The 11,368-nt window shown below is 44.9% G+C and overlaps 1 protein-coding gene across 1 annotated transcript; it reads right to left on the reverse strand.

The window, feature by feature from the left end:
- LOC8071560 (adenine/guanine permease AZG2) lies at positions 2,594-4,803 on the reverse strand. Its single transcript, XM_002450544.2, has one exon. It carries the CDS (start codon positions 4,687-4,689, stop codon positions 3,034-3,036), a length of 1,656 nt encoding a protein of 551 aa, XP_002450589.1. The 5' UTR covers positions 4,690-4,803; the 3' UTR covers positions 2,594-3,033.

Raw genomic sequence — 11,368 nt, forward strand, 5'->3', positions numbered from 1 at the left:
GCCTTTTTTTCCCCCCAAGGATCTATCAATTTTGGTCCCTGGAAAAGAATTTAAAAAGCTGCGTCCCTTTAAAATGCAAGACGAAGACAATGAGCAGGAGATGCAAGAAGCATCACATGTGTACTACTAAAACCTAATATATATATTTGTAGCATTTTTTATTATTATTTTTAAATTTTATTTCCTATAATTAAATATTTTAATTATTTCTTTTTTATTTTAATATTTTACTTTTTTGTATATTTCATAAAATATATGTAATGTTCAGCTAGTATAAATGTGATGCTTTTTGATGTTTTTGGGATGTTTATACACTACAAATGAGATGTTCTAGATTATCTTTGAGTATTCACATAGTACCCATGAAATGTTCATAACCTATATATTTTAAAGAGAAAATTTTTTATTTGGCCTTGATTGAAACTTGTCTTTCTTCCTTTTCCCTCAAAAAAAATTCTTACCTATTTGGCCTCACTTGAAGTTTGTTTCCCAATACCATCATCTACTGCCTCTTACGGTGTTAAGTGCTACATGAAATGACCAATTCACCCTTGGGAAACATTATGAGGAACCAAAGGGTGCCTAGGCAGCATTACCAACATAATTTTGAGCACTTTTGATTCCAATTTTCATAACATGTTTTAAGCACTCTTTGATAGGAGTGCACACTTTGTGTGATCTGTAGATGGTTAGGTTGATTTGAGTCTTTTTTTGGACCTGTAAAAATAAAGGTAACAGGACATTCATCATGTGTTGGTCCCACCAAGCGGTCGCTTAGGCCACTGGCGCACAAGGAGATGGTGGACGCTCGTCACCAAGGAAGCCTAGGCTTGTTGCGCTTAGCCATGCACTCAAGCTATCGCGTGCCAAGGCTACAGCTCGCCGAGGCTGCCTCGTGTCCAGGTCGTGCGCCACTAGGCCATTGCGTGGCTAGGCTGCGGCGTGCCAAGCAGGTTGTAGCTCACTGAGGTCGCCGCATGCCTAGGTTGTTGTGCGCCCAAAACGTTGCACATTGAGGCCCCGTGTACCCAAGACACTGCATGCACCTAGCAGGAGCGAGAGACGAGATCAGGGAGAAGAGAGAATTCAACTTAGGGGCGCACATTAGTCACACTAGTGGTATTTTCATCTGGTCAACATAAATTGACAAGCTAGAGACAATAAAGTTGGACAAATCTCACATAAGGCCAGATTGAAAAACAAAACTTCAAGTGAGACCAAATAGGTAAGAAAATTTGTTTTAGAGCCAAGGAAGAAAGGCAAGTTTCAATGGGGCCAAATAAGAAAGTTTCCCACATTTAAATTAGCATAATATCATCTTGCTCTTGCATTACATCCAAGCAAGTAGGTAGATTGCATTTTGATATTATTTATTGCTTGCTTTAGTGGCGTTGTCATCTATTACCAAAAAGGTGAAAAATTGTATGGAACATGGCAAGGATCAAGGGACATAAGTGGTTTTGGTGATTGAGTGATAACATGATCATTGAGGTTAATACTATTTCCTAGTATATAAGGTTTAAGTCCTATGAATGCAAGGATGGATTTTAGCGAGGCTACGTACAGATCAAATGATCAACACATGAAGCAAAGATCAAGGATCTACCTAGAAGGTAAATAAGAAGTTCAAGGCTTTAAATGGAAAAATCCTAGATGAAAATATGCGAAGAAATGAAGATCAGAGTGGACCAAAGTGCTTATGCAGGAGCACCAGAGCTAGTCTAGGGTTGAAAAAGTGAAGACCCCCACCTTTATATTTTGGTGGGTCACAAAGGTTGGATCGAGAGAGGGTGTTGGAGACTCGGTGGAGGAGATTAACACTCACCAGAGCTCCCCAACTGAGCTTAGATCTCTAACTTTTGGTTGTAATGGCTAGTCAACATGGCATCACCAATGTGGTGTTGTCAAAACTCTTTGGCGAGTGCAGTTTTTGCCATCCGAAACAATGAACGACTCGGTATTGGAGCCATTTAAACCCTAAACCAGCCAAATGGTGACATGTCAAGGTGTAAACCAAGCAAACCCATTTGTGTCGTTTACATGCAAAAACATTGAGGAAACATAAGAAGATCAAAGACAATGTATGGAATCATTCAGAAATAAAATGCATCAATTAAGGCCCACCATGAAAGATAAAATATATTTGGGGGAAAGAACTGCAGGAATTGATGGGAAAAAATATTCCATCATGCTATCTTAATATTCCCTAAACAGTTCAATATCAAAATATGAGCCACACCCACACACATGTCCCTATAAGCTTCAATGGTAGCCAATCTAACACAAACAGCCTACGGATTCCATCTTATGCTTGTCGATGCAATATAATCAATAAGTCATTGTTACATAATATTTCTTTTAATATAATACTCCTCCATGTTGCTAAAAAAGAAGTTTTGGATAGTGACATGGTCTCCAAAACATAACTTTGACTCCTTATTTTTTAAAAAATATTTATTAAAATGTGACATGTGTATATATTTTTATTAAAACCAGCTATATCCATAGAGATTGTGTGTGTGTTTTTTTTTGCATCTTAAGAATATTAAACTTTACTTCACACATAATATTTTTCATTCCTGCATTCAAGCTGTTGAGAATAATCTATCCATCTTCATGTAATATGCTAACAAATTAATAACAAAAATTTTAGCTAAAAATAAATAAAAACCCGCGCAACGCCCGGGTTGATGGACACTAGCCCTCGTGCAGGTGTAGCAATCAAACACAGACCCTAAAGCAAGTGTGAGGGAATCAAATGAGAAGGCTGCAATGATGGTCAAAGTACAAACACATCAAGAATCTCCCCAGCAGCCAGCCCCTTTACCATACATACACAGGGCCCCCAGCACCAACCCCTGCCATCTGAAAGCCCTCCCAAAGTGATGATGCATGATCAAGCTAAAAAAGCTAATAATCACCCTACTAAACAACAACATCATATATATTTTTTTTGTTGCGGGTAGCCAGCCTACTAAACAACACGACCAGCTGCTGCTACGGTCTTGCACGCACACATCGGGAGTTCGATCGTCAGACGACGTCGTGCGCTGCCGGCGCCGTGCCGATTTCGCCGGCGGCGGCGGCCACCTGGTTCCGGCGCTCGTCCAGCGCGTTGCTGAGCTTGCCGTACCCGTGTCTCGCCCAGTCGTACCAGTGCAGCGCGACGTAGACTCCCAGCCCGGCGATGATGCCGTAGGCGATGGAGAAGGACAGCGGCATGAGCGCCATGGTGACGAACGCCGGGACGCCCTCCTTCATGTCGCCCCACTCGATGTCCCTGGCGACGCGCATCATCATGGCGCCCACGAGCACCAGCGACGGTCCCACTGCCCACGGCGGCACGCTCATGAGCAGCGGGCCGAAGAAGAGCGACGCCAGGAAGCAGGCGGCCACGGTGACGGCGGTGATCCCCGTCCGCCCGCCTTCCCGGATCCCCGCCGTCGACTCGATGTAGGTGGTCACCGTCGAGCTCCCCAGCCCCGCGCTGAGCACCGTCGACCCGGCGTCCACCAGGAACGCGCGGTACTCGCCCTCGAACCCGCCGCCGCCGTCCTCGTCCACGAACCCGGCGTACTCCGCCATCGAGTACATTGTCCCCGTCGTGTCCAGGACGTCCACGTACAGGAGCGTGAAGAAGGCCAGCCACACGTTGCCGTGCCGGAAGCCGGCGAAGCTGAGCTTCCCGGCGGTGGTCCGGATCATGTGAAAGTCCACCACTTTCTTGAAGTACTCGAAGCCGGCATTGCCCGCCGCCGTGTCCGGGAACACCGTCACGCTGGTGCCTCTGATCCAGGACACGACGGTGACGAAGAGGATGCCGTAGATCATGCTCCCTTTGACGTCCCTGGCGAGGCAGGTGGCCGTGATGAGGAACCCCACGGCGCCGAGCCAGAACGTCGGTGACCGCATGGTGCCGCCGAGGCAGGCGCCCGTGGCCGGGTCCACGTCGGAGCAGGCCGTGAGCGTGACCAGCGTCGACGGGCTGGCGCCGACGAGCCCGACGCCCTGGTGCGCCTGCAGGCCCGTGAAGGCCAGGAACAGGCCGATCCCCAACGCCGAGGCCAGCCGGATGTTCCGCGGGATCATCCGGGCCAGCCTTGACCGGAGACCCACGGCGGACAGCGCGAAGAAGACGAGTCCCTCCAGCATCACGACGGCCAGCGCCGTGCGGTAGCCGATGGGGCCTGACCCGTGGAACCCCACCATGTTGTAGGCGAAGTAGGCGTTGGCGCCCATGCCGGGCGCAAGCGCCAAGGGAAGGTTGGCGAAGACGCCCATGGCGAAGGAGCCCGCCATGGCGGCCACGGCCGTGGCCACGATGAGGTCGCTCTTGGTGCGCGCCAGGCACTGCTGGTACCCCGGGTTGGCCCCGACGACCGTGCACTCCGGGCCAGGCGGGACGACGACCGTGGAGTTGGCGGTGGCCACGGGGGTGCAGTCCCGCGCCGTGCACGGCCCGCCGGAGTCGGTGAGGACGGCGGCGTTGACGGAGATGATGTAGGCCATGGTGAGGAACGTGGCGGCGCCCGCGCGGAGCTCCTTGGTGAAGGTGCTCTTCCGCGCGTCCAGCTTGAAGTAGGCCCCCACGCGGCTCCCGGCCACGGCGCGGTTCACGGCCGCCTCCGCCGCCGACAGCCTGCTCCATGGCCCCGTCGCCTTGGATGACGTCGTCGTCGTCGTCGTCATTATCTTCTTCTTGCTGGTGTTGGCTTCGTCCTTCTCCCCTGGCCACGGCGTGTTTGTGTGGTGTGGTGTGGTGGTCTTACGATCGAGTCTGTTTGGACCCGGCCGACCCGGATGGGAGTTTATATGCATGTTACTACTAGCTAGTGGGAGGGCTGAAGAAACGTTTGGGGGTGGGGCGACACTCACAGGGCATGCTTTCCTGGGAACGGGTGCACGCTGACAAATGAAAAAAATTTCAGCAGGGTCCACTTCTCTCAAGTTTATTTTTCGGTGTCATGATATGAAACTTGGCGACCAGCTGGTCATCATGTGACTGCCACTGGCTGACTGAGGTCAATTGATGATTTGCAGGGTTTCATTTTCATTAGGAACGTACTGATCATCATCATCATCTGTTACTAATGTTTCAGTTCAGGTAATAAACGTGAGTTTCAGTTTTCTACGCACAAGCATGAAAAAGCTAGGTAGGCTTGGCTCAAAAGATGTATGTATTACAGTGTTACGTTATATTAGTTTCAACTTATAGGGTTCGCTCTGTTCGCTTGAGTTTATCTGTTGAATCTGTCAGCCATTTATGATCAGCAGTGCTTTCTCTCTCATAACAAATTAGCAAACAATACTTAGTGTACTGTTTGGCTATTGTTTTGGTACTGTTCACAAGATCTTTTTTTTTTTCCACTCCCCTCTCTTGTCCACTTATAGAGCCGATGGAACTAGTTTTTTTTTTCACTGCCTGCAGCTCCTCTGACGCAGTGCAAGAGCTAGAGCACATCGAATCCTACCAAAGGGACCTGTAATATGATGGTATGGTACCTTCTATTGCGGAGGAACCTACAGACCGCAGTTTTTTTCGGATCAAAAGAAAGACCCGGTTACACCAACAAAGAATAAGTTGGGGCAAAAATATTACTAGAGAAGTATTTTAGTCAAGCTGCATGGGGGTTGTGCGCTGCGTCAAGTGTCCACGTTAACAGCGCAAAATCACGCAGAACTCAACCGCTGGGAGCGGAACTGGAGTAATTAATTAATTAATTAATTAATTAATTAATTAATTAATTAATTAATTAATTAATTAATTAATTAATAAAGTCGTCAAGGAAGGAACATGCATGGTTTCTCGGTAGTTCAGAAAAGAAACAATCCACTTGTCTGCATGCCAGGCAGAGGCTCAACATGAACGCAGGTCGTACTGAATTATTTGTTTCAGCATATTTTTAGGCAAATTGTACGTGCTTAGTTGTTACAAATGTTGCACTGCGTTAAGCCGGCACGTTTACAGCGCGAAGTCAAGCAAAACGGAGGATTAAATATCGGGCAATCAGTGTACGTGTACGTCTTTGATATGTAGATCATCAACTTGATAGAACCTGAATTGTCCAACCTCTAGAGGCTCTTTATGATGCCTACACACCACGCGTCCACGCTGGCAGCATGACCTTCTATGTCGTGTTTCCTATCATCCATGCATGTAGCAGCCCGCGAGCCAATATATTAAGAGAGGGGTGTGTGTGTTAGATTTTCACTGGCAGCCCATGAATTTGTTTGAGTTCTCATCCAAATCTTTGTTCTTGTAAATCATGCATTCGGCTTCACATAAACTTGTTCAAATCTCTCATCCTGATTCTAGTACTTCTAAATTGCACAAATAGCTCCCTAATTAAACTTGTGCATTCAGCTTTATAAACTTGTCTCAAATTCTTATCCTGATCTAGGTGCTTGCACAATACACACTCAACTCGTTAAACTTGTATTGGTGAACCATCCTGGTCCATTCCCTCCCCCCCCCCCAACAATGACCAGCACATGCCCACCGCACCCACACAACCGGGCCGTATTGTACCATCCTGCTAGTTCGTGTCCCCCGTCCCACTGACTAGCACATGCCCACCGCATCCACGCAGCCAGGTTGCACCATGTTTGTCATATAGTGTGTAGCGCATGGAGGCTAGGACATACGACGGGAGCTCAGCCAGGATGTGCAGACTTGGTTTTCTAGGATCTGCCATGGTGCATAGGGATTCATACCAGGCTTTTCCTATTACATGTCCTGAGACGTCACCACTATGGTGCCCCTCCTCCCTCACATAATATGTAGGATGCATGCAAATAACAAATTACCACACTTTCAAATACTATAAGCCTATTAACACAATTTTATATGATATCTTCTTATGCATAGGCTTGGGTTGGTCGACTAGCTAGCCCACCACGACATGAGTTGGTTAATGCCATATTAGAGATAGTGTGAATTCCTAAAGAATACTGGGGTGAGCCTACATTGATGGTTAATGTCATGTTAGAGATAGTGTGAATTCCTAAAGAATAGTGGGGTGAGTCTACATTGACTACGAGTCAATCCTGAATCAAGTCCCTAGAAACAATAAAGAAATAATATTGTTCGAGGATGGGTAAATAAAAGGTTAAATGGGTTGTTTGCCTAAGTGAATCAGCCAATTAACAAGAAGTGCAAGATTGCACCAAAATGGTGGGTTGTACCTTTCTTAGTTATGCTATAGATATGTTTTCAATAATAAATTTTGGAGTGCCTAATATGCATTTTGGTACAATCATAGAATCCAGATAAGGCATATATTTTTAGAGACTAATTTTCATTTGGAAAATAGATCTAGCTTATCTAATTATGAACCTGGTTTTATCTCCTAAACAACATATTATGATAGAACACAATGAACAAACCAATGTAAAAAATAACATGAGGAGGATAACACTATAGTTACTCAAAAGAGTAAGAGATAGATGAGTTCAAAGTGTTTCTATTGATGACTATGGCCTTGTTTAGTTCATCCCAAAAACCAAAAAGTTTTCAAGATTTCCTGTCACATCGAATCTTTCGACACATGCATGAAGAATTCAATATAGATGAAAATAAAAACTAATTGCACAGTTTAACTGTAAATCGTGAGATGAATCTTTTGATCCTAGTTAGTCTATGATTAGACAATATTTGCCACAAACAAACGAAAATGCTACAGTAGCGAAATCCAAAATCTTTTCGCATCTAAACAAGGCCTATATTGTATACCTTATGGATGACATTCAAGAATCATAGAGGAGGGCATGTTCAACTCATGATGCTGCCTTTTGGAAGAAACATGTACAAAGTGAGATGGATTATTTTATCTCTAATGGAATATGGTAGCTAGGTCATTGGTTGTGCTTATGGGTCACTACTACCAAACTGGCAATCACTGTTGGCCTAGCATTGCTAGTTGCTTCAAAACTGATTGTGGTGAAATATCACTGCCAATTTGTGGCCTCAATCGGTAGTGATACTGCAATCAGCAGCGATAGGTGAGCTTTTACTTTCAGATAATGCCATCAACAAGCAGTGATAGTATCACTGTCAGTTTTTAACATGCACCCACATTGATAACGCCACCGGACTCAAAATCCACTGAACTCAAAATTTTATTCAAACACAATTGTATCTGCATCGACTCATGACTCCACTCTATAATCCTCTCCCTTATAATTTCCTTCTCCCTACTATGCACTCTTACTACCTCTCACACTCACAGAATATCCTCTCTCTCTCTAGATCTCTCCTACATACCCTCCACTCTCCTCCCCTGGCCTCACCCTAGCGTAGGGCGCAGCCAGGTATCCTAGCAAGGGGCGTAGTAGTCATCAACGCAGGTAGCAGATCTAGCATCCTTGGGTACTTTTTATTTTTGTGTTTTTCTTTCTTTTTGTTTTGTGAAAATGGACTACTGCCTAGTGAGTAACGGGTGGTGAAAGGCCAAGGCTATCACTACTGATTAGCAACTACCAGATCAAAATCTACTAGTGAAAGTGGGTTTTGAACTAACAGTTGAAAGGTCCCTGTTTGGTTTTGGTAATTGAGTAACAACTTAGGTGGATTAATAGGTTTATATGAGATACACAGGAGATTAGTCCATAGGTGAATATGACTATATGAGATGAAGGAACTCATTGCATATGAGACATGACGTGGAGTCATGTGACTAAGGTGGAGAAGATCAAGATGAGGCTTGGCTCGACGAATCCATTGCAAGTGTGAAGGGCAAGTTAGAGGCTTTGAAGCTAGGGACTGTGTGTGACGATGAAGCTTGAGCAAGAATTGGCACCAATGGACCGAGGCAACGGTGAAGAGCAAGTGAGGTCAAGATCGATGAACCAATACGGTCACATGATGATATGAAGTGGATCATTATTTGGTGATTGGTTGGTGCATGTGTTACATAAACATCAGAGGAGTTGGAATGGAATGCACAAGGCAAAGGTATATTTGCAGGGCATTTTATTTCACTGGTCATAGGTGTATAGAGAAATTTATGACCAGGTTTAGGATAGATGATTGTACTATTAAGAGGGGCAAACTTGTTTGCATGTCGGTCATCTAGTGCCACTTGAGTGATCTAACTTTCCTTACGTGTTATGATCGAGTGGCGTGGCAAGTTTGAGAGGCTAACTCCTTTGGAAAAATGTTTGTGAAAATGCTAACACATGCACATTTGCATCAGAGGCAAAAGTTTGGCAAAGTCGTGGGAGTGTTTCTCGCTCAGAAACACCCGTCAGACACTAAGCGTTGGATGCTAGACCCATGTTTGATGCAGTTTTGGCAGGTCTATGAGTGTCCCCGAGTCATCAGCACATCCAACGCTCAGGCATCGATGCGTCTGACGCACATGGCGTTTCTTAGGGTTTCATGGGTGTACATATTGAGCACTGATCACCCATCAAACACATCTGTTGGTGAGGAACTAAGTTTGAGAACTCTCTAAGTAGCGTCCAATGTAAGGCATTGGCGTTCGACGAGTTGCGTTGGTGCGTCCGATGCCTCTATGAGTGTGGCAGTAACTGAGTTAGTGACCGCTGGAGATCAATGACTCATATTTAACTAAGGATGCATGATGGCAATTAGAGTTGCTGTCAGAGCAGCTTTAGACTCTGAGGCGCGTACAATGCTTATGCATTGGTGCGTCCGACGCCCCAGACTTTTGCCTAGTGAAGGGGCAATGGCTAGTTTAGCCCTTGGGACTTAAATAGAAGTGGCGACTAGCTTTGGGCTGGTGGCTAAGCACATTAAGGCCTTGGTGGCTTATGCGGTGGTGCTTAGGAGCCCTCTATCTCATTCATGCTGGATAGTGTTTTTCTGGTTGAGTGACAAAGCGATTCTAGTGTGATTGCATTAAGAGATTACATTGAGTGGCACTAGATATTCGTGTTGCAAGCCGGTGGTACTTGTTACTCTTGGAGGTTAGCTCCTCCTAGATGTCTTGGTGGCTTGTGACTCCATCAAAGCACACAAGGAGATTGTGCAGTGCTTCGAAGAAGAGAGGCACTATGCTTGCCCTGCAGAGATCATGAAGAGCAAATCTAGTAGAGTGAGACACGAAGGACGACAAGTGGTCTGGCCGGGTCAAGTGCTAGAGCTTGTGGTAAACATTCCACGTGAGAGAGTGTGACTTGCGGGTTACCACTAGCAAGAGGGTCGGCAACCTTGGAACTTGTCTCAATGAGGACTTAGCTTGGTGGCAACCAAGTGAACGTCGGTAAAAATCACCGTGCGAACTTTGTCTATTCTTCTTAGTGGTTTGCATTCGCCATACACAAGCTTGTATTTACATTCTATATATAAAGTGATTGTGTAGTTGCTCTTGCAATTAGTTTAGCTTGTATAGCTTGCTAGTTACCTTCTTGCTTGTGTAGCTAGAAGTAGTTCCTACTGCATGACTAATTTGGTTTGTGTAACCTTGTTAGTGGCATTGCTTAGTTTGTGTACCTAAGTATTTTGCGCTCTAATTTGGCATTGGTTGTCTTGTTATTGAGCTTTGCTAGTGAGCTTAGACTTTGTGCACTTTGCATCACTAGTTTGTGTAGGTGCTTCCCAGTTTGCTTAAAGTACTAGTTGCATAGGTTTGTGTGACCTTGCAAGCTAGAATTAGTTAGGTGAGCACTAGCTAGCTCAATACCTTTGTTTTCTAATTAGGATCCTTTTAAGGTGCTTTTGATTTTAGATAGAGGGTTGTAGTCTTAGGTAGACCAACAGTTTTAATTCTGCATTTGTTTCGGTTAGGTGGCGCGATAAGTTTTTAGAAAGGACTATACATCCCTCTTTAGTCTACCATCTTGAACCTTCAATAGTGATTAGTGGTTATGGCATAGTGGATGCAGGATTATAGGATGCAAATGGGTGTTGTAGAAAAAGTTTAGGCCTGATGGTACAATTAAGGATGGGGACGGTGCTCCAAACCGGTACCCATGGTTCTTCTTTAGTGTAACTAAATGAACTAAATAAAAGAATAAGGAAAGAAATTGTCTATTTAGTTTATTAAATTACACTAGAGATGAACTGCGTGTATCCATTTGGAGGGGCATCCCCATCCTTAGGTACAATTGAAAATCATATGACAAGACTTGTGCCTAAGGGTTATACCCAAAAAATAGGCAAAAACAATTCAATACCTTTTCACCTATTTCCCATCTCACCATAATTCTTGTTTTACTTTCCTTGGAAACATCCCATGCCATTCTCATTCACCAAATAAGACAACTTTCCTTAATGGGAAGCTAGAGGAGGAGATTTATATAGATCAGCCAGATGGGTTTATACAAAAATATCAAGAGGGAATGATGTGAAAATTGTTGAAGTCTTTGTATGTCCATAAGCAAGCATCTAAGCAATGGCATAAGA

The sequence above is a fragment of the Sorghum bicolor genome, chromosome 5 (assembly GCF_000003195.3).
Source record: "Sorghum bicolor cultivar BTx623 chromosome 5, Sorghum_bicolor_NCBIv3, whole genome shotgun sequence".
NCBI lineage: Eukaryota > Viridiplantae > Streptophyta > Magnoliopsida > Poales > Poaceae > Sorghum > Sorghum bicolor.

Coding starts and splice junctions, on each gene's coding strand:
- LOC8071560 (XM_002450544.2), bottom strand. CDS start 4,689: ATGACGACGACGACGACGACGTCATCCAAGGCGACGGGGCCATGGAGC.